This window comes from Acomys minous (genome assembly GCF_964271855.1).
Source record: "Acomys minous genome assembly, chromosome: 20".
In the NCBI taxonomy this organism is placed as follows: Eukaryota; Metazoa; Chordata; class Mammalia; order Rodentia; family Muridae; genus Acomys; species Acomys minous.
The window spans coordinates 12,317,184-12,340,803 of record NC_140502.1 but is presented as its reverse complement, the minus strand read 5'-3'; the positions used below and the strand labels follow the sequence as shown (position 1 = coordinate 12,340,803).

General features: G+C 46.8%; 1 protein-coding gene across 4 annotated transcripts; it reads left to right on the top strand.

Moving 5' to 3' along the window:
• Positions 1-33: 33 nt before the first annotated feature.
• On the top strand, positions 34-23,245 carry LOC311591214 (uncharacterized protein). 4 transcript variants are annotated; one of them, XM_084770610.1, is made up of 8 exons: positions 34-134; positions 696-800; positions 6,813-6,889; positions 8,204-8,398; positions 9,400-9,491; positions 14,621-14,747; positions 15,489-15,623; positions 18,950-23,245. In XM_084770610.1, the coding sequence occupies exons 4-8, from the start codon at positions 8,347-8,349 to the stop codon at positions 20,281-20,283; spliced, it is 1,740 nt and encodes a 579-aa protein (XP_084626736.1). In that variant the 5' UTR covers positions 34-134; positions 696-800; positions 6,813-6,889; positions 8,204-8,346; the 3' UTR covers positions 20,284-23,245. The 4 variants fall into 4 exon arrangements, with proteins under 4 accessions (XP_084626736.1, XP_084626737.1, XP_084626738.1 ...); XM_084770611.1 differs by lacking the exons at positions 34-134; positions 696-800; positions 6,813-6,889 and having other exon boundaries at positions 8,368-8,398; positions 13,038-14,747; XM_084770612.1 differs by lacking the exons at positions 34-134; positions 696-800; positions 6,813-6,889 and having other exon boundaries at positions 8,373-8,398; positions 13,991-14,747.
• The last annotated feature ends 375 nt before the right edge of the window (positions 23,246-23,620 follow it).

Genomic DNA, 23,620 nt, shown 5'->3' with positions numbered 1-23,620 from the left:
CCGGTGGGCGGTGCCCTTGAGCTGGGGGACTTGGGTTTGAAAGTCTTTCCGCGGCATTCCACTCCGGGTGACCGCGGGCTGCGGTGCCTGGAGGCGAGTGCGGCTGGAGAACCGAGCGCCCGCCGGGATGAGAGGCAAGGAGACGGGAGAGGACTGAGAAGCCAGGGTGTCTGCATGCTGGCTTGTCACAACTCTGCTGAGGACAACAGTCTGGGCAGTGGGTGTGCAAGGGAAGAGTGTGGCATAGCTCTTAGATACTTCTGTCAACTTATGGATTTTGTTTAACTCTGATTTGGAGAGTCTGGACTCTACGATGTGTTGTCTACTTTCCTCCACATCTTTAAGTTTACGGGCGGCTTGGTTTTTCTCGCCTGTGTGGTTGTAGTTGGTGCTAGCTGGGTTGTCTGAACGCTATAAACTCACATTCTCTCCTTGTGTGGGTGGGTGTGAGAGTGTGTTCTACTTTGTAACCATATCTGTTTTTTGTGTACGTATGAGCTGCGCTTGTGTGCCGCTGTGGCCAAGTGCGATTATATGAGCTTGTATTTGTATGTTGGGTGATGTGTCCGTAATTAAGCCTAGCTACACGTCTCGTTCTGTGGGTCTACTAATGTGTGGCATTGTGAGTGTGAACTTCTTATTCCATGTCTTTATTTATTTAACCTATTTATTTGTGTGTTTGTGTGTGCGTGTAGGTCTTTGGACAACTTGTGGCAATCTCTTCTCTCCGCTGGACCTCAGGCTGTAAGGCGTGGCGGCAATCACCTTTACCAGCTGAGCCGCCTAGCTGGTCCCAGATTGTGAGTTCATAGTGTGCCCGGCAGCCTACAAGTTTGTGTAGCTTGTATTTATATCTGGGTGTGGTGGGGGGGATGTGTTGGCATGGTTGAAGGAGTTAGGGCTCAACTGTGGGAATTTACATACGCCCGGTTTGTGAACAGTGAGTTGTACCTCACTGGTTTGCATGAAAACTGATTCTATAGCATTGGCTGTGTCTATGTGCAGTTGAGTGCGTATGTCTGTTTGCTTATATGTAGGTGATGGTGTTAGTTTGTGAATATAGGGAACTGGCCTATGTAATCTATAAGTTTGGCCACTAGCACACTGGTGTGCTATCTGGATGTCCACCAGGCAAACCTAATACCTATGCCCTCGTACTCATGGCAAGGCTGTCCCAGGCCAGTCATTTCTCCCCTACCTAGTGGCTTACGCCTGGCGCGGAATCCTGGATAATTTCAACCCAAGCCCAGAAGACAGCGTCACAGTCCCAGTTCAGTCTGAATGTCTCGTAGGACCCAGTGGCTCCAGCACAGTGGCAGTGACCAGACAGAGGCATTTTTTTTTTCCCTACTTGCTAGAATGAGCCTGCTGGCCTTAGGGCACGGGGAAGACCACAGGACCCTGTGAAGGGCAAGCAGGGAATCCAAATTAGGAACTCAGTTTCTGAGCCACAGAACCACCAAGTCCCCAGATATCTTTAGACACCAGGAAGAAGAAGAAAAAAAAAAGACAGGAAATGGAAGAATTAAGAGCTGCCTCAGTGGAGAGCATTGTGGTGCACACTTTGGGACACGCAGCCAGGCTTTACAAAGAAGGATCTAGAAGCCTTTGAGGCATATTAGTCTAATGGACCAGGGGGCAATGGGAGGAGGCTTCCCAGACCAAAGGAACCAGTTTGTCACTTGATTTGACGGGTCTTCCGGTAGATGATTTTAGAGAGAGGCCCTTTAGGTGAGTTAGCTGTGTATGGAACAATGGGGGGGCTCCAAGAGGTATTTGGGGGTCCACATAGGACGTGTACGAAGTTTCCCGGATGAGAAGGGTGCTTGGGAAAGGTTTGGAACACCTGCGGCATGTAAGTATGCGTTAGTGTTCAGTTGTGGGTGAAGGCAGAAAGCACCTCTTGATGGGGGTGGCTTCCACTGGACCCCAAGTGAGGCTGAGGTCAGGCCTTTAAAGTCAGCTAGAGAGAGGGCTTCTGTCAGAGGGTGACCTGGAGTTCTAGATTGTTCTTCTGTAGATGGCATGTGTCCCCGTCCACACCCGAGTATGTTTGGTGAGGTCGCGGCATTTACAGATAGGTGCCAGCCAGGTGGCCAGATTCCTCAGTTTTCTTGGTATAAAGCTGTGCAGATGGCTTTGGGCCCGTGTGCTAAGGTGTCCTCAGTCTTTCTCTGAAAAATGTGCTCCTGACGATTAAAAATCTGGTTTGCTTTTTCCCGATGTTTGAAGCTATTATCAGCATGTATGTGTGAGAATAATCTGCCATGGGTCTCGGTGTCTTTTAAAACAGCCTACAAAGCAGAGGGTGTTTGCCAAATCCAATGTTATTGTTACTATTATCGTTAGTGGCTGTATTTATCCTTTGGCAATATGTATATAGTGCATTTGTTCGCTCTCACTTCCCACCTTCTTCCGTGGCTCCCACCCCTGCACCCACCATCCCCACCCTCTAACAGACCCCTTTTCCACATGGATGCCCTTTTGTTTTGTGACCAACCGGTTTTTAACCAGGGGCGTCTACGGTAGCTGCAGGATTGAAGGAATTTACTGGAGCCTGGTGTAGTCACCATTTGGTACACAACCCAAAGGCAAGGACTGTTTCAGTTGCCAGTCGTTCAGCAGGGATGGATTAGGGGCCCCTGAACCTCTCCCTAACCCATGGTGGCTGAGGGCAACCCCACTCGTGTGCGGTGGCAAATGAAGTCTCGAAAGCGCGTCACTGTCAAAACAACAAAGTTATGTCTTTGTGAGTAGCAAAGCACGTGGCAGTCTATAAAGGGGATCGCCACATGTTGGGGGACATTGTGTGTCTGGCATGTCTGCCAGCGCCTAACCCCTGTTGCCTAACCACGGGTCAGAGGGTCCCGAGCCCTTAGGATTCTTCTTCTAGGCAGAGGCGTGAGACCCCGCGGCACACAGATCTTCCTCAACAGCGCTTTCCTTCTTCCAGGAGGCTGCAATCACAGGGAAACGGTGCTGGGGGAAGAGTGTAGCCATGTATAGACCCGTTGAAGACCTTAATGACAGGGACCGATGTAGGAAAAGCTGAAGCCAGAGTGAAGGAAGAAATCCCCGGACCCCGAGGCTCTAAATAGCACTAAAGTTGGAACCGGCGGACAAGAAGCCTATACCTCGTCTTAGGCACTGTTCAATCATTACTTGACATTCTGGAAGCATTAGATCTTGGTATTTTAAAACGCTAAAAAAAAAGTTTTAAATTATGTGTATATGTGAGTGAGGGGGAGGTCTGTGCATATATGAGTGCAAGCGTTCACGCGTGTTGGATTCCCCTAGAACTGGAGTTAACGGGCAGTTGGGAGCCATTCTGTGTGGATGCTGGGAACCAACCAAACTCAGGACGTCTGCAAGAGCAGTAGGTACACCGAACCACAGAGCCGTCTGCCCAGTCTTTGAATCCTTATATTTAATTATTTTTTTAAACTTTTATTTTCATGTTTGTGTGTGTGCACGCATGCCCACATGTACACTTGTGCATGAGTGTGCACGTCACAGCCTGCACATTCTGCGGCGCTCATGCGGAGGTTGGAAGAGGACCCCTCAGCTGTTGCTTCACTGTTGCCTTGTTTTTGAGACAGTTTCTTTTGCTCGGATGCACTGTGTATCCTAGGCTTGCTGGCTTGTGGTCTTCTTGGGGGCCTCCCTGACTCTGTCTTTTGTCTTACTCTCGGAATGCTGAGAAAACAGGCTGGAACCACCCGGGGCCGGCCTTCTTAACCTGCCTTGTGGGATCCAAGCCCAGGTTATTAGGCTTTACGTGGCAAGCGATTTTTACCCTATCAGCGCTATGTCCCTGACCTCCTCAATCCATTTTTGTTCTTGTGGTTTTTTTGTTTTGCTTGTTTGTTTTTTGTTTTTTTATTTTTTATTTTTGTTTTGGCTTGACCATTTGTTTTGTCTTTAAGTGAAAAAAATATAGAAAAAAGCTGAACGGCCAGCCTAGTATTCAAACTACCAGTTAAAATACAGGACACCCATTTAAATTTGATTTTAAATAATGTTTTTAGTAATTATCACACATCACATGGGATATATATTAGAGCCAGTTATTAAATGCATTTAGAAAATACTTCACGGAGGTCATGCGAGTATAAGAAGCTGAGTTCTAACCAAATAAAACACCAGGCATCTAATCCCAACACTGGGGAGGAGGAGGTGGGAGGCTCTGGATCAATAAGTGGATCCTAGTTTGCAGTAAGAGACTCTATTTCAAAAAAACAAGGCGGGTTGGCTCCTGGGTAATGGCACCTGAGGTAGAACTCTGGCTTCTATATGCACATGCACACACATGTGACACCCGCCCCTGCACCCCCCTCACACACTATTGTTTTGTTTTATTGGGGGGGGGGAATAGGCATACCCCAAGTAGTGTTTGAGATGTTCCTATAATTGAAAATTATTCTTTGCCTATCTGAAAGTTATTTATACTAATATATATATATATATATATATATATATATATATATATATATATATATATATATATATATATATCTGGCAACCTAGTCCCTAAGGTCTCCCAACTAAGAATGGCCAGCTGAGAAAAACTGACTTCAGTACACAGCTCGTGCCCTGTGTCCTCGGGCTTGCGGCAATAATGGGGAGACTGGGAGCTCACAGGACAGTCGTTTTATCGGCCATCCTTGCTACTACAAAGCTGGCTTCTCCGTGTGCCATGTGTTGAGGGGCACACGGGCACCAGTTATCAAAACAGAAGCTCTGTGAAGAAATTGTTATAATTACCCCCATTTCAGTGTCTGTGCAACTCAGGAAGAGCGGTCATTGGCTCAAGGTCCAGGTGCATAAATTTTTTTTATACCCTTGTCACATACGGAGCTGGGATGTAACTCAGTGGGAGAGTGCTAGCTCAGCGTCCAGGAAGTGCTGGAATAAACGGGGATGGGGTGGGGGCCCCCACACAGTGGAGCGTGCTTGTATTTCCAGCTTGAGGGTGATGAAGGCAAGAGAGCCAGAAATTCAGGGTCGTCCTTGGCTATATATCTAATTCAAAGCCAAGCTGGCATACATGAGATTTTGCCTTAAAGGAAAAAAAAAAGTTAGCGAGTGCGTGCGTGTGTGCATGCGTACGTGAGTTTGGGGGAAGTGGGTGGTCAGAGAGTTATGGAGGAAATTAGCCAAGCAGGTAAATCACTTGCTGTAAACCTGAGGATTAGAATTCAGGCTTCTAATTAATTTATTCATATTACATCTTGATTGTTAGCCCTTCCCCTGTTTCCTCCCATTTCTCCCTCCCTCCCACTTCCCCCCTTCTCCCCTCCCCTATGTCTGTGATTGAGGGAGACTTCTTCCCCCTATGTATGCTCTAAGATTATCAAGATGTAATATGAATAAATTAATTAAAAAAAACAGAAAAAAAAAAGAATTCACAACGGCATTACTGCTGCAACAATAAAGATAAGATACAATTAAAAAAAAAAAGAATTCAGGCTTCTTTGAAGCCACATAAAAGCCAGGTTGGTGGGAGGGGTGGGGGGGTAGGGTGAGGGGTGGTGGCCGACCTGTCATCTCAGTGCCTGAGCAGAAGAGACAACGTCCCTGGATTAAACCAGCTAGCCCGACAAGGGTTTACTGAAGGGCCCAGCTTCAACATATAAGGTGGAGAAGAATCAAGGAAGAAGCCTGATGTCAACTTTGGGGCTTCACATACACATATAAGCACACAGTCCCTCCTTGCTCACACTCCCCCCCCCACACACACACCATGTACACATGCATGTTCACACATACAAGCAAGAAAAAAAACCTCACCTCTTATGAGGGGATACCCCATAAATAGCCGAGCACTTAATTCAAAAGTTTCTAGTCTAAAAAGTTAAAAAAAAAAAAAAAAAAAATATATATATATATATATATATATATATATATATATATATATATATGATCAGGCTCTCTGTAAGGTCCTGCTTAGCTGCATTGCCTCCTGGTGGGAACGTGTGTGTGTGTGTGTGTGTGTGTGTGTGTGTGTGTGTGTGTATGTGTGTGTGTGTATGTGTGTGTGTATGTGTGTGTGTATGTGTGTGTGTGTGTATGTGTGTGTGTGTATGTGTGTGTGTGTGTGTGTGTGTGTGTGTGTGCGTGTGTGTGCTCTCTCCCTCTCCTTGCAGGAGCTAGCAAGATGGCTCAGAGAGTAAAGGTGCTGGTGAGATGATTTCAGTCCCCCTACACCCACATGGTGACAGGAAAGAACCAACTCCTGCAAATTATTCACGCCCAGTGGCAGCACCCACACCCGCCTCCCAACAAAATAAAAAAGTAGAGGGGAATCGCACGATGGGGGCTCCACTAAAATCCAATCATTTCCCTGGAGGCCCCATCTTATACGCCGCCGCCGCGGTCAGATTAAGTTTCCCCTCTCTTGATAGCGTTTAACCCAACATGTCATACTTAAAATCCCTACGTGGTTTCTGGGGAGGGCTGGGGACAGAGCTGGGATGTGGACCTGGGCTTTCAAATTCCTCACTTGAGAACGGGGATTTAAACATCATGGGAATCTGGGGTCTTCCTTAGCGCTGTCCTTACTGAGCTCTGGCTGCGTTCCAGGCACTGGAGGGAGGGTGTGATTTACAGCCAAAATCTCCCCTCAGCCCTCGACTTTCATAATGACCAATCTCAGAAGCAACCCGAGAGAGAACCCCTAAGGAGCGGTGATATTTTTTTGAGAATGTGATCTGCTGAGGTAAAGGGAGAATTTTTTTTTATTAGTAGAAAATAGAGAGGCTGGGGGCTGAGAGAGATGGTCTGGCAGTTAAGACTTCTTTTTTCTCTTGCAGAGGATTTTTCCCTGTACCCACAGACAGGAGCATCACAAATGCCTGTAACTCCAGCTCCAGGGGATACAGCACCCTCGGTGGGTAATGCATACACATGAACACACACACACACACACACACACACACACACACACACACATACACCCACACACACAGAGAGAGGGGGGGAAGACAGAGAGACAAAGGCAGAGACTCACACACACACACACACACACACACACACACACACACACACACAGGCACGCACACACACATACAGAGAGAGAGAGAGGGAGAGAGAGGGAGAGACAGACAGACAAAGACAGAGACGGAGACACACACACACACACACACAGGCATGCACCCGGGGGTGAGGTGGGGGGGGGGAGAGAGAAACAGGGAGAGAGAGAGAGAGAGAGAGAGAGAGATTAGGAAATTAAGAAAAGGATGGACACTGCTTGGATACAAAGCTCATTGCTTTTGAGACCTGAAGGAGCACTTGGCAGAATCAAGCCGTCTCACTGGTCCCCTTCCACCTTTTCTTTAAAAAAGACCCTGCATGAGGGGAAAGGGAACACTGACTCCACATGAGTGCTGTGGCACCCCCATTGAAAAAAAGAGACTTTTTCTTTCTTTTTTTTTTTAAATTTTAATTAATCTATTCAGATTACAATTCAATTGTTATCCCATCACTTGTATCCTCCCATTCCTCCCTCCCTCCCCCTTTCACCGTATTCCCCCCAAAAAAAGAGATGTTAAGCATCACTTCATTGATCTTCTTGTGGGACTCCTTAAGATAGGAGCAGACGCTCTCTCTGACTCTGTTGCCTGCCTTTGGGACCCTTTACCCTTGACTGGGTTGCCTTGTCCAACCTTAATTGAAGAGAGGTGCCATGTCTTACTGTAACTTGGTATGCCACGGCTGGCTGATAGCTATCATGGCCAGCCCTTTTCTGAAGAAAAAAGGGGGAGGAATGAGTGGGGGGGGGAGGAGCACGTGTGTGTGTTGGGGGGGATGATCGGAGAGGAGAGGAGGGAGTGGAAACTACAGCTGGGATGTAAAATAAGTAAAATTAAGCTCCCAGCACTTGGGTGGCAGTGGCAGTGGCAAGAGGATCTCTGTGAGTTCGAGGCCAGCCTAGTCTACAGAGTGACAGTCAGGACAGCCAGGGCTACTACACAGAGAAACCCTGCCTCAAAAACCAACCAACCAACCAACAACAACAACAACAACAACAACAACAAAGTAAATAAAAAGATACTTTAAAAAAGAAGTTGGATCCCATTTGAGCTCCGGATCCCACAGCCCATGGCTCTACCCTTGCCAAGTGTGGCAGATATGGGACACTCTACAGCGGCCATCCCATTGGCCTCCTGTGAGAGAGGCTCTGCTGACACTGCTTTCCTATTAGGATCATGGAGCCTAAAGACACTACATCCCCTGCCTGAGGCCACCGAGCTGCGGAGTTAAGAATTTAAACCCAGACTGTCTGGCTCCATAAGCCTCATCTGGTAGTCCGACCTATATTTCACACAATACTTCAATGCTCTCGCCATGAAGACAAAGAAGAAGGCAGAGGCGAAGACTAAAACCTCAGTTAATGAAGGTAAGAGATGCACGGTTTAGGAAAACATAGGTTTGTCCAGCGGGGACCTCCTAGGCTTGACCAGTGGCAAGAGTTTAGACTTGAGATGCCCGCACCCCCCCCCAAAATCATCTCTCAGCGTCCTGTTTGGGTACTGTTTTGGTTATTCATCTATTGCTGTGAAAAAAAAAAAAACCCAACACCATGACCAAGAGAACTTATAGCTTTAGGTGAGTGGGTGTTCCGTGGGTAAATTCTCCAGCGCATCTCTGAACTGGCAGACCATGTTCAGAATCAAATGTTGGGATCAAGAGGTACAAAGTTTCTTAAAATTGCTAATTACAGTTTCTTGGGTACCCACCCCCACCCTGTATATGTTTGGTGATGGTCAGAGGGCAACATTTTTGAGTTCAGTTCTGTCCTTTCACTCTGTGAGTCCCAAGGATCAAGCTCAGGTACACACGCTTAGCAGCAGATGCCTTTTTACCTGCTAAGCCTGGCACAACGCTATCTAATGTACAGAGATGTCACAATTAAAAGTACTGTTACCAGCCGGGCGGTTTTGGCCCAAGCCTTTGATCCCAGCACTCGAGAGGCAGAGGCAGGAGGATCTGTGTGAGTTTGAGGCCAGCCTGGTCTACAAAGTGAGTCCAGGACAGCCAAGGCTGACACAGAGAAACCCTGCCTCGAAGGGGAAAAAAGAAGTATTATTACTTCTTCTTCTTCAGAGACCTGAACCGTCTCTCCAGTTTCTTGAGCTATCCAGAAAGGGCTACATTAATACTCAACTATTTGTGTCCCCATTACTTTCTATCTACGTATACTTTCCCACTCAGAGATTGGTTCATTTTTGCTAGAGTTGCTCTCAACAATCAAGTACCCGCCCTGGGAGTGTGGCATAGTGCGCAGCACACGGCGGCGTTTGTCGATTGCGTCCCTCCCCGAGCGAGCGTTTATTATGAGTGGGTTTTCCTACTCATAAAAGTCAGAAGGGCCTCATGGACTCCTTCCTCCTCCGATAGCCTCACCCTCCCCAAATCCTGATCAGACACCAAACCAGCTCTCCGAAAAGAAGCGAAGACTCCCGACTACTTCGCTGCCAACCTGGTACAAGGTAAGCTGTTAGTTTCTCCCTCTGACCAGAAATTAGCTCAGTCTGGAGAAGGAAGGACACTCCCAGCCTTCTGCTTGTGGGTACATGCATTCTACCTCCAAAGGACCACCCCATTGGGGGGGGATTTTTCTAAGAAACACAACCCCCCCTTTCTTAACTCCCATCTCTGGTAGGATGATACCAACCTCACAGGGTTTTTTTTCCCCCCTTCTCTTTCCTTGAGATTGATTTTATTTAGTTATGTGTATGTGTGCATATATGTGCATTTGAATGCCGTGCCCTGGAAGCCAGAAGACGGTGCCACTCCCCCACCCCACCCCCTCAGAGCCTGAGTCACAGGTGGTTGTGAGCTGCCAGGCATGAGTGTTGGGAACTGAACTCTGGTCCTCTGCAAGAGCATCGAGTACGTCTTATCTCTAAGTCATGTCTCCAACCCTTGCTTCGTTTCCTTTATAGCAGCCATTACCCTCTGGCCACATGTGATATTTTTCCCTCCCTCATCACCCATCTGCTCTTCTCTATCTGCGTGGACAGGGACCTTGTCTCCTGATGACTGCCTGACATATCCCCTGTGGCCAGAAATAGATGCCCTGAGTGGTAGAGACTGAAACGTCTTCCTGGGAGGATGGGGGGGGGGGGAAGGTTACATTTTCAAAGGGGGATCGTAAAGCAGATTGCCCTTTGTGGGTAACAAGTAGGATAGACAGATAGCAAGCAGCACGGCACACCCAAGAGGCAGAGCAGGGAAGGGGATGCCCCTCATCTTAGGTCTCGGAGGGAGAAGAAAGTTTTCCATTGTGAGTCCGCATCCAGGTAGCAGCGGAGGAGAAGGGAGTTCTGCACAAGGAATTTGGGGGGGGGGCCTGCTGGAATGTCATAGAGCCCTGTGACGTCTCTTCAGACTGGCAGCCCGAGCTCTGTGGCCTCCCTCCGGGGAATTGAGAATGATGCCTGCCACCCTCCCGGAATTCGGGGGCACCTGGAGACATTCTGGGCGCTTGCTTTGATGTTCACGGACAGGCTCTCCCTCTGTAGGGAAGAGAGAGGTCGCTGCAGGTGGACCTCGCCCGCCCGAGCAGCAATCTGCTCTGGATTTTTTTTTTAATTTGTTTATTTTATTTATTGTATATGAGTGCTTTATCTGCAGAAGAGGGTATCAGATTACATTATAGATGGTTGTGAGCCACCATGTGGTTGCTGGGAATTGAACTCAGGACCTCTGGAAGAGCAGGTGGCGCTCTTAACCGCTGAGCCATCTCTCCAGCCTCGGATTTTAACAAGCACTTCAGCACTTTTCTATGCACGGGCTGAGTGAGTGAGTGGACAGTGAGTGATTAGGCATTAGCGGATGGCTCTTCTGAGGCGCAGTCCACCTGGAGTCCTTCCTGCACCTCCCTCTTCTGCGGGCCTTGCCCCGCCCCCCCTTTTTTTTTTCCTTCGAGGAACGCCTTGTCTTCCAACCACTTTGGATAAAGCAGACATTCTCTGTAAATTCTCTTAAGTGAATGACTTTAGTTATGTTAGCCAATCGTTTAATTCAGCGTCATTTTCCTCGGCAATTTCACACATGTATACAGTGTATCGGGAGCCTATCCATACACCCACACCCACTGTCTTCTCTTGCCCATCTCCCATTCCCACCCCACCCCACCCCCATCAGAACTCCCCTCTATTCTATTTTTGTCTCTTTCTTTTTTTTTTCTTTTCTTTTCTTTCTTTCTTTTTTTCCCCATGAATGTAATCAGGATCGTTTGCATTATCGTGGGTGTGGGGTTATTTACTGGCACACGGGATATTTAGCAGTGGTCACACCACTGAAGAAAATGACATTCCCCACCCCCCCATCCCCTGGCAAACATTAACCACGGATAGCTCCTAGGAGACAGGTGGGGCCTCATGATCTCCTCCCCCTCTATAATTATGGGATGTTGATGGGCCTACTCTTGCGCAGGTACCCACAGCTGCTGTGTGTTCATGAGTGCAACGGCCATGTCATGTGCAGAAGACAGCATTGCACAGCTCTCCTCTCCATTCTCCAGCTCTTAAATTCTTTCCACCTCCCTCTTCTACCGTGTCCCCCACCCCCACCCCGCCCCTGGGCCTTGGATGGGGTGATATAGGGAGAGGTTGGTCCTAATCTCACCCCACTTCCAGGCTTGCTCAGGGCCATAGTGATTGATTCAAGGCCGGGCGTGGGACTCAGTCCTGACCAGTGAGAACTGGTCTGGAGACGTGCGTTGACCTCGGGGTTGCTTTAAACTGCTGGGACAGAATCCCTGGAGGGGCACTGTGGCAAATGAGAGCTCCCGAGGAGAGATGGGGAGAGATGGGCAGCCATCGGCAAGTCTGAAGGACCTGGAGGCTCGCATGGGCTTCCGCTCAGCAACTGGAGGACTGGACCGTCTTTCTCACTAACAGCAGCAACAGCAACACACGCGTGCACAATGCACATACAGAGACACACACACATGTACACACATACATATATACATACGTACGTATACCCACCCACATATATATACACGCACATATATACACCCACATATATATACACGCACACATACACACCATACATACACGCATACACACTACACACGTATACAGTCACAGAGACGTACCCACTATATACATACATATACACAGACACCACGCACACGGAGATTACACACGTATACACATACACATACACAGTATACACGTACACACAAACACTATACATATACCCACCTACACATATATACACATACATATACACATACCCAAATACATATATATCCACATACCACACATACGTACATGAATACACATACTACACATACACAGACACACAAACATATACATACACATATACCGACTCTACCCATACATATACCTACACTTACACAGTGGACACATACATAAACACGTACGAGTGCTCACTATACACATACACACACACAGCCACTGTGCACACATACACATACACTACACAGGTGTACATTCCCACATATATGTACACCACATATGCATACCCACCGTATGTATACGCCACAGAGACGTACTACACAGACACACAGACGCACGTATACACCACACACACATACACGTGCACAGAAATAATGATGTAACGCCTCACACGGTAGTTGTAAGAGCTGCACAAAGGTCACCCAATGCCTGGAGTTCACTGACAATTTCTCTCCTATTTCCCCGCCATCTGCATACTTACTTCCAAAGCCGTCGAGCGTAGAGTGCACGCACTGGGGCACCTCTCAACACTCCAGTGTGTGTTTCCTAAGGCTGTTTTCCGTGCTGGAGACTGAACCTGCACTTGTCAGTCAATCTTCCTGTTTCACAGATGTGGAAACAGAGGCCTGGGAAGTCGCTCACCCTCGGGCCCCCCACCCCCGCACCCCGCACCCCCAACCCCAGCTCTCTGGTGGTCAAAGGACTTTACACCCTGACTTGGAACTGGGTCCCCCCTCTCCCAGAACTGTATGGCGCTCACTTAACACAGTGCTAAAAAGAAAACCTTCTCTCTCTCTCCTTCTGTGTTCTTTCCTCTTGAAGCTGTCTCCCTCCGGTGTTCACCCCCCTGAGTGACCTGCCCTGCTCTGCTCTGCTCTGCCTCCTCTGTCTCCTCCTCATCACCGGAGCTCCGACTGTCATCTACTCTTTCCAGCAACGTGGAGAGGTCTCCCGGGCGTGATGTTCTCCTGGTACCCATCACGCCACACTGGGATGCCACCCCGAGGCCGTGCCCAGGCCTCTTCTCCCTGCTCTGCACCATGTGCTCTCGAAGGACGTACATTTGGCCGTGGCCAATCGGGAGATGTTTGAGTAGAATGGTGCTTCTGCCCTTATGTGTTAGTCTGTGTGTGAGCGTTCAGGGGAAAGGGGGGGCGGGGCGGGGCTGGCCAAATCAGGGGACGTTTGATCTTGTTCTTCCCTAGGAAAGCTGAGGAGGGGTCGCCCCAGTGCAGTCCACAATCTGAACCAAAGGAAGCGGGTGTACGAAAGGAAGGCCTCTTCTTTTGGTCCTTCTAAATACAAAAACACAGGGCCAGCGATGGCTCAGTGCGTAACGGGGCTTTACAGCACCTACGCCTTATCGGGGAGACGTCACTTTAGCCCCTGATTGTTGAACGTTTTAAAAAGCTTTTGCTTATGTCACAGGTTTCCAATATCCCATTTAGCCAAACCCGGCTTCAGAGCGGAAGAGGATGCGGGCTCACACACTCCTAGTTTCGTTTCTGTCACTGTGATAAAGGAAGCGGGGAGGGTTTACTTGCCTTACAGTTCCAGATCACAGTTCCATTATTGTAGGGGGAAAGCCAAGGCAGGGGATTTGGAACATCCCACCCACAGCCAAGAGCAGAGGGCGGGGTGCACCTCTGCTGCCTGCTGCCTTAGCTCTCAGCTAGACCTCTCCCCTCTTATACTATGAAATGGTACGCCCACGTTCAGGGTGTGTCTTCCCATCCTAACGGACTCAATTAAAAAATCACCCTTCCCCACCACAGATCAACCTGATCCAGACGGTTCTGCATTGAGACTCTCTTCCTGGGTGATTCTAAAGCCTTGCCAAGTTAATAATTAAAACAAATAAGCACGCCGAGGCCAGCAGTTGAGACCAGTTGCTTCTCTTGCAGAGGACCTGAATTTCATTCTCTGCACATAATTAGACAGCTGACAATGGCTTATGGCTCCAGTTCCAGGGGGATCTGACATCCTCTTCTGGCCTTTGTTAGCACCTTCACACGTGTGACATAAACCACACACACACACACACACATACACATTAAAACACACACACAGTCACACACACATATACACATTAAAACACACACACAACACAGACACACGCGACACACAGATACACACAACACACACACACATTAAAACACAGACACACACAAAACACACACACACACACACACACACACACACACACACACACACACACAAAACGGTATGGACCTAGTGCAAAGTGAGGAGGTACCAGGGCCGCCTTCGAAGTCCGCAGCAGCAACGGTGTAGAATTCTGAACACAGCCCAGACTCCTCCCACCTCTTTGCATCTCCTCTCCTGGGCCAAGGGAAAGACGAGGAGGAGGCCTCGCATGAGCGGTAGTGGGGACTTTGGTGTTATAGGAACCAGTGATCTTCAAAGATGTAGCTGTGTACTTCAGCCAGAAAGAGTGGCAGCTACTGGAGCCCGCTCAGAAGGACCTGTACAGGGATGTAATGTTGGAGAACTACGGCAACCTGATCTCTGTGGGTAAGGATGGGTCTTCTTGCACTTTGTTCTGGCCCCAGGAGAGCCTGCGCGGGTGGTGGGGGGGTGGGGGGGGGGAGGGTGTCTCAATTTTGAGACGCTGTGGTCCTTACGGATGAGCTCTGGCCATTAAGACTGAATTCAAAGGCTGCAAGTTGGATGCCATCAGCATCGTCTTAAGATTGGTGCTTTTCGATCTCCCCGCCCACAACCCATCCCCACCCCCACCCCTCGACTGCACGCACACAGTCAGAAGCTTAGTTTTAACCTCATATGCGGGTGGGGTGGGGGCCGTGGAATGTGTTGGGGACGGAGGGCCCCTTCTCTCCTGATTCCCCACCTTCACTGCCTGGTCTGGCTGACGTCACAGGAGCCCAAGTTAAAGCAACCCTGATGGGCCACGGGTTCAAGAACGGGCTCGTTGGCTGATATGGCTGTGCACTTAGTTTCTTGGACTAACATGGCAAGGGAGGTGGGGGTGGGCCAAGGCTAAGGAGTTCCAGCCGGCTGTTATTTGTAAAAAAACAAACAAACAAACAAACAAACAAACCTCTTAGCACTCTCCTTTCTGCGCAAATGTTGATCTTGAAAAGGGATTCCTGGGAGCTATGCAAAAGGTTTTGTTGTTGTTGTTGTTGTTGTTATTATTATTATTATTATTATTATTATTACTACTACTACTACTACTACTACTACTACTACTACTACTACTACTATTTTTAATTTTCTTCTCCCGTGGAACAGAATATTATATTTTCAAGCCAAAGTTGATCACCAGGTTGGAGGAAGGAGTTGACCTTTTTGCCAAAGACAACGATGTTCCTAGGGACCTTCTCCGGCAAGGTGAGGCAGGAGTCAGCAGAAGTGAGGGCTCTGCAGGTGAGTCGGAGGGACATTGCTAGCACCCGCCATCAGCTACCCTTCCCCGTCCTCCATCATGTGGGGGAGCGGGCAGGGTGGCTGAAGAACTTGGTTTACTTGAAGCAAACTCTGCCCATCATCTGTCAGGCCCAGGAGATGTTTACACTGTCCGGTTTAGTACCACGCTCTCTCCTCCTGGGTCCTCTGGGGTTGCAGGCAGCATTGACAGACTGACTCTAGGACTTTTCTACTGGATCTCGGCTCCTCAAATGATGATTCCACGCTGGTTTTTTTTTTCAGAACATTTTACTTTTTATTTTTGAGTGTGTGTGTGTGTGTGTGCGTGTGCGTGTGTGTGTGTGTATGTGTGTGTGTGTGCATGTATGTGTGTATGTGTGTGTGTACACATGGAAGCCAGAACAAGATATGAGGTATCTTCCTCCATCTCTCTCCATTTTATTTTCTTAAGACAGATTCTCTCACCGAACCGGAAACTAATCTTTTTGGTTAAGCTGCTCAGCTAGTGAGTTCTCAAAATCCATCTGGCCCTGCCCCCTATTGATGTAGCTATATGCCTGGATTTTTAATAGGTGCTCGGGATTAGAACTCAGTTCCTCATGCTTGCAGATCAAGTGCTCTTACTCACTGAGCCATCTCCCCAGCCCCTAACTTTCCTCTTTGTGTCTACAGTTCAGTGTCTTCATTGTTTAAAAAGATGTTAATAGCATTGCTTTTGAACAGATTGGTTCCTATCTGACCTTACTCTTTTTACAAAGATCATTGCTAATTCGCAACCCTCTGTTGGCTTAGAAAAATAACAGTGCTTTTCTGAATCACATAATCATTACTCACCATGTTCTGAACCTCAAGAATACATACAGTTGGTTTTCATTAACATAAAATATGCAACTAAAATGAGGATGAGACAAATCTTGCTATGTAGCCGAGGCCGGACTTATTTCTGGAATCTTCCTGCCTCGGCTTCTAAGTTCTGGGATTAGAGACACACTACGTCATCTTCAGATAATATGTGCCTTTAAGAAGAATTGTAAGTTGTTGTAAGTGGTGTTCATTGATTATAACAGTCTTGGGATGGTGAGATGGCTTGGTGGGTAAAGGTGATTGCTTCCAAGATTGATGACCTGAATAGATTCCCTGGGACCAACTTGGTGAAAGGGAAGAGCTACCAACAAGTTGTCCTCTGACCTCCACAGATTTGTAGAGGAATACACATGCCCATATATCCACACTCAAATAATAAATGTAATTTTAAAAATATCCCAGCGCTCAGGAGGCAGAGGTAGAGAGATGATCTCAGTGAGCTGGAGGCCAGCCTGGTCCACATAATGAGTTCCAGGGCAGCCAGGGCTCCCTGGTGAGGTCCTGTCTTGAAACAAAACAAAACAAAACAAAACAAAACAAGCCACCAATTCTCTTCCTTAGTCTAGCTTCTATTTCTCGTATTACAGTCTTTTCATTTGTTTTAAAATTTGCATGCAAGGTAACAGGCTTCGTTATGACATTTTCTGACATAATTCTTCTTGTAAATTGTCCTACCCCACTCAGTTTCCCCAGGTTCCTTCCAGTAGCGCCCCCCCCTTCTGCATGTACAGTCAGATGTTTCCTATCACCTCTCTTCTCCCTCCCCCCTCACCTGCAGTCTTTCCCCCCTCTTTTTCTAGTTTCATGACCTATACTCACCTGCTCCTAAACATATGTACACATACACATGAAAATTCAAATATAGGATCTCCATATTAGAGAAAAAATGCGATTTTTGTCTTCCCAAGTTTGCCGTATTTTTTCTAACATAATAGTTTCCCATCTTTTATTTTTTTTACATTCATTATCTAATCTGCCTTATATTTCAGGGAAAAAAATGTGACTTATAGTGATTCTAACACCTGACCACTAAAATAACTGAAATCTGAGTTAGGAATATTATGGGGCCTTGTTGGCGGCTAGGAAAAAAAAAAAAAAAAAAAAGAAGGTCCGGGCGACTTATAAAGAACATAAACTTAGCTTAGTAGTTTTGAAGTCTGGAAGGCCAGGTTTGGGGGACAGGCATGACTGAGCCCTAGAGAGAGCCTTCTTCTGGAGTGTAGGCTTGAGACTCTTCTTTGTGTTTCTACATGGTGTAAATGGCTCTAGAAAGATCTAGAAAAGTCTTATTCAAACAGTGGTCGCAATTATGAAGGGTTCACGCACATGGCATAAATGACCTCCCAGGGGCCCCACTTTCAAGTGCCATCACGTTAGGTATTGAGCAGGGGTTGACACCAGCATCAAGTTAATAACAGAGATAAGACATCAAGGATGCCCACCAACTGCTGGTGGAAGTACTGAATTATACAACTATATTATGAGTATCCCAGAAACTATCGTCCCAGATACGGACATGATAGGAATGTACACTTTATTTAGAGTGCCTCAAACTGAGGTCTAGCCAGATGCCAATTAGTGAGAAAATAGTGAAATGTGTATAAAGAAATATTGTAAGTAATGCAAATGAGAGAGAACCGTGATACAAAATAGCCCGGGTGAATCTCGCACAAATAACATTCAGCGCAAAAGGCCAGGTACTAAAGGGTGCATATTGTATCTGCATTTAAGACGTCTAAGAGCAGGCAAAACTAATTTAGACTTTTAGAAGCCACTGGGGCACGGAGATGGCTCAGCAGGCTTGCCATCAAGCCTGACAACCTGCCTTGGTTGGATGTTAGAACCCATGTGGTCAAAGGAGAGAGAACCAATGACCTCAAGGTCGTCTTTAAATTCAGCATGCAGACTGTAGCGCACTCTGTACCTCCCTCATTACACAAGTTCCAAAAGAGTGTGAAGACAACGACTAGAAAGAAAATGAGAGAGGGCTGAGGTAGACATGATTGCTTACCTGCTTTTGATCTTGATTTGGGATCGTAGGCATGACTGTGTTCAATTTGTGAACACCAAACTAATATTTTATATTTTACACATTTTATACATATGTCAACTATTAGTAAACATTTTTTCACTAGAATAAAACTATGAGTGAAACAGACGTTTCAGTTCTAAATCTCCTTCACGGAGCTAGAAAAACGGCTCAGTGGGTAAGAGTGTTTGCTGTTTTTGCAAGAACCAGGAATCACTTCCCAGGAACCACGTCAATCAGCTCAACCTCCTGTAATTCTGGGTCCAGGACATCTGATGCCCTCTTGTGGCCAGCACAAGCACCTGCACTCACATGCATATACTCACATGCAGTCTCACACACATATATACACATTGGGGTCTTGTTCTTATTGTTGTTGTTGTTGTTGTTGTTGGTTTTTTTTTTTTAATTTAAACCTTTAAATCTCCTTTAGGGAAGAAGACAGGGACTACTAACTCAAAGACAGAAATCCGGAAGCCAGACAATTCTAAGACCACATCACAGGAGAAGCCAAAGAAAGCCGATAAAGGGGGTGGTTCTCAGAGTTTGAGGGCAGAAAAGACCTCAAAAAGTGATGCCAGGCCGTCTCAGAATAAGGAGAAACGCGGATCAAGCTCGACTACAGAAGCAGGCAAAACAACCGCTCCTGGCAACAAGAAGCACGAATCCGTGACCCCGGGAACATCTTCGAGTAAAACATCATCAACTCCAGTACCCCGGAGCACCCTTCCAGAGAAGTCGACTTCGGGAAAAGCTTCTCAAGGAAAAACACAGACCGCCAGCAGCTCCGCAAATCCAAAGCGTAAGCCTGCCCGGCAAGGTAAGAACCACTTTAAATGCAAGGAGTGCGGGAAGACCTTCAACCAGACCCTCCACCTCGTGGAGCACGAGAGAATTCACACGGGAGAGAAGCCCCACAAGTGTGACACGTGCGGCAAATCGTTCAGGCACCTGTCGTACTTCCTTACGCACTACCGGATTCACACAGGGGTGAGGCCCTACAAGTGTAAGGAGTGTGGCAAAGCCTTCAACAGCAGCTCCACTCTCAACAACCACTGCCGGATCCACTCGGGGGAGAAACCCTTCAAGTGTGACGAGTGCGGGAAAACCTTCAAGCAGAGCACGAAGCTGACTCGTCACCAGCGCATTCACACCGGGGAGAAACCCTACAAGTGCGGAGAGTGCCACAAGTGCTTTGGCCGCAGCTCATCCCTGAGGGAGCACAAGAGGATCCACACCGGGGAGAAGCCGTACCGCTGTCAGGTGTGTGGGAAATCCTTCCGCGTCAACTCACACCTCTCGGAACACCAGCGGCTCCACTTGAAAGTGAAGCCTTACAAGTGTGATAAGTGTGGGAGGCACTTCCGGAACAGCACTTACCTGGCGGAACACAAGCAGACCCATGTGCCCGGAGTCCGGGTGGACTGCTTAGAGTGCGGGAAAGTCTTCACTTGCAAAGTAGCCCTTCTCAAGCACCAGAAGAGACACGAGGCGAACTCCCGGTATCGGTGCAAGGGATGTGGGAAGAGTTTCAGGTGTAAGTCAAGCATCCAGAGGCACGAGCGGCTGCACGCTGGGGAGAAGCCTTTCGTGTGCACTAAGTGTGACAAAGGTTTCACTGACAAAACTACATTGAATAATCACTTGAAAATCCACTCCGGAGATAGACCGGATCCATGTGCCCAGTGTGGGAAAACCTTTAAAAAACTGGCTACTCTGCAGCTTCATCAGAAAAAACATGCTGAAAAGAAACCGGAAGATGAATAGAAGACCTTTCGCCAGAACTCACATATGGGTCCTTTGGAACAAAATCAAGATGAGAGACACTTTATAAGTGAACAGTTCTTTCATTGCTTGGTAGTTGTTTTCTAGAAGACTGATTTTTTTTAACCCTTCCCCCACTCAGAGCATTTGTGCAATATAAAGAGACATTTGTTGTTGTTACTTTTCCAACAGACATCTATCAGCTGCAACTATGTCAGAGGCAAAGGATGATGCCAAACATCCTACAATGCACTAAACTAACCAGACTCTCTTGCCTTCTGATAACGGAGAACGGTCTGACCTCTCTCAAATAAAAGCCATATGGGCATTTGAATTTGAGAAAGAATTCAGGTAGAGCTTTCTCTGCCAGCCGTTACAGTAACCACTAACTAGGTATGGCTGTTTAAATGTCAAGGAATCAAGATGAAACCTTTAAATACAACCTCTCAGTTGCACCACCAACATCATCAACATTTCAAGTCCTTGGTGGGCATCCTTGACAGCTAAATTTCCTACACCATGAAAGAGTCTATTCAGAACTGATCTTAGCAATCAATAATTCATTCAAGGGATGACCTTGAGAAAATAGGACACGGCTTTATGACGTTGAATTTGTGCCTTTTGTTTTGTTTTGTTTTGTTTTGTTTTAAATAGCAGAATGTAGCATTTTGTAAGTTTTGTGACTGTGTTGGAGCCTGTGACGTTTGGAGCCCTTTCAGAGCTCTGACTGGCCAGTGCCTCACCCCACAGGACTCCTATTAATTAGTGAGTTGCCAATAACATTGCTGATAACTGTGAACATTTGTTGATCACTATCTACCTATCAAGTATGGTGCTGAACTTTTTATGTGGATTAGCAGAGCTAACTTTCGTCAGAGTCTTATGAGATATGAACTGTTACGTAGCTGATTTTCTGTTGGGAAAACCAAGGCTTTTCTCTAAGAGTCGTCATCTTCTTTTTCTTCTTCTTCTTTTTCTTCTTCTTCTTCTTCTTCTTCTTCTTTTTCTTCTTCTTTTTCTTCTTCTTCTTTTTCTCCTTCTTCTTTTTCTTCTTCTTCTACTACTTCTTCTTTCATTCTTTCTTCTTCCTCCTCCTCCTCCTCCCCCTCCTCCTCCTCTTTTTCTTCTTCTTCTTTTTCTTCTTCTTCTTCTCCTCCTCCTCTTCCTCCTTCTCCTCCTCCTCCTCTTCTTCCTCCTCCTCCTCTTCCTCCTCCTTCTTCCCAGAGGACTCCTACCTCCATTGTACTTTGGGTGGAACGATCAATAGGTTACTAACTGCATTACTGACACATTTGAGTGTTCGTTAATAACTTTCTACCTATCAAATATGGTGCTGAAATCTTTACGTGAACTATATCACTTCATCAATCCTACTAGGAATATGAAATAAGTAGTATTATGTACCTAATTTTCATTTCATTTTTTTTGAGGCAGAGTCTCACCATGTAGCCCAGGCTAGCCTCTAACTTGTGACAGTCTTCCTGCTCCAGCTTTTCCAGTCCTGGGATGGCAGGCGCGAGCCACCGTGCCTGGTTGAGCTGCTTTGTAAGGATGGGCTATTTCCAATTTTGCACTTAAAGCAAGACTGCATTGCTACTTTTATATTGCACTCTTTCGAATAGATAAGATTTATTATATGTTAGCATAAAATGCACGTGTGTGTGTGTGCACGTGTGTGTGCATGCATGTGTGTGTATGTGTGCATGGGTGTATGCTTGCGTTTCTACATAAACAGCTCCTGACAGCAGAAAGGAGGAGCTGGGACAGAGGTCAGTAAATCATGAAGTGTACAGATGTAGGTGCGTTTAGCCACAGCCACTTGGAAAGTTTTTGGTACACGCCACACGAACCCATTTATGAGTTTTCTGTCCAATGGTTGTTTGGAGGCACACAAAGATGGCATCGAGTTATTGGAACAGAGGCTCAGCATCTCATGAAGCTAAAGAAATTTTTCTCTGTGACCCCGGATGGGGAAAACATTGTCTGGCAACCTCTAAATGGCGGATGAGCTGACATGGATTAAGGCTCCTCCCTCCTTTGTGCCTAGGGCAGAATGCTTAATGGGTTCCTACGAACATCCCTGATAACTGTGAGCATCTGTTGGTCACATTCGACTTGTCAAGTGTGGTGCTGAACTCTGTGTGTAGATTAGCAGAGCTAATTCTCATCAGAGTCCAATGAGATAAGAACTGCTTTGTACCAAATTTCCTATTGAGAAAGCTAAGGCTTTTCTTTAAGAGTATCTATCTCCTTTTCTTTATTTTTATTTTTATTATTGGTTGTTTTTTTTTTTTTTAACTTACAGGACTCCTACCTCCATTGTGCCTTGAGCAGAATGACCAGTAGGTTACTAACAGCATTACTGATACGTTTGAGTGCTTGTCAATGTCTTTCTACCTATCAAAAACGGTGCTGAAATCTTTACGTGAACTATATCACTTCATCAATCCTACTAGGAATATGAAATAAGTATCATGTACCTATGTTGTTGTTGTTGTTGTTGTTGTATTTTTTTTTTGAGGCAGAGTCTCTCTGTGTAGCCCAGACTGGCCTCTAACTTGTGACAATCTTCCTACCCCAGCTTTTCCAGGGCTGGGATGGCAGGCACGAGCCACCGTGCCTGGCTGAGCTGCTTTGTAAGGATGGGCTATTTCCAATTTTGCACTTAAAGCAAGACTGCATTGCTACTTTTATATTGCACTCTTTCAAATAGATAAGATTTATTATGTATTTGCATAAAATGTGCCTTAAAATTTTGTATGTTATAGTATACCTATACATATATATGTAATATATATGCACTTGTATTTCTACTGTCTCCCGACAGCAGAAAGTGGGGAGCTGAGACAGAGCTCAGTAAATCACCAAGTGTACAGACCTAGATGGATCCAGCCACAGCCTGCTGGAAAAGAGGTTTGGTACACACCACACGGACCTGTTTATGGACTGTTGTCTATCCAATGGTTGCTTTGGGGCTTGCAAAGACAGCGTCAAGTTATTGGGAGAGAGAGCCAGCATCTTATGATGCTGCACAGACTCTGCAGCCAATGGGAAATTGGCTAACCCACTTCTGAATGGCTGATGAACTGGAATGAATTAGTGAAGAAGTGATTCAGAAAAAAAAAAAAGCAAAGGCTGGTACCAAGGCTGCCTCACTGGAACTCTTGTGCCATATCTCTCAGTGTCAAAGATCTATGGCATTGCAATCTACTACAGACTACTGGGTGTGTCTGTGTGTGTGGCCATGTGTCTCTGCATATTAGAAGACAAGTTTTGGAGCCATGGAGATGGTTCAGTGGTTAAAGACCTTGCCAGGAGAATGTGAAGACCTAAGTTCGGG

Excerpts from the sequence above, each read along its gene's own strand:
- LOC311591214 (XM_084770610.1), top strand. The coding sequence starts at position 8,347 with ATGAAGACAAAGAAGAAGGCAGAGGCGAAGACTAAAACCTCAGTTAAT. Across the intron at positions 8,399-9,399 it reads TAAAACCTCAGTTAATGAAG|CCTCACCCTCCCCAAATCCT; the intron begins GTAAGAGATGCA and ends CTCCTCCGATAG. Across the intron at positions 9,492-14,620 it reads CGCTGCCAACCTGGTACAAG|GAACCAGTGATCTTCAAAGA; the intron begins GTAAGCTGTTAG and ends TTGGTGTTATAG.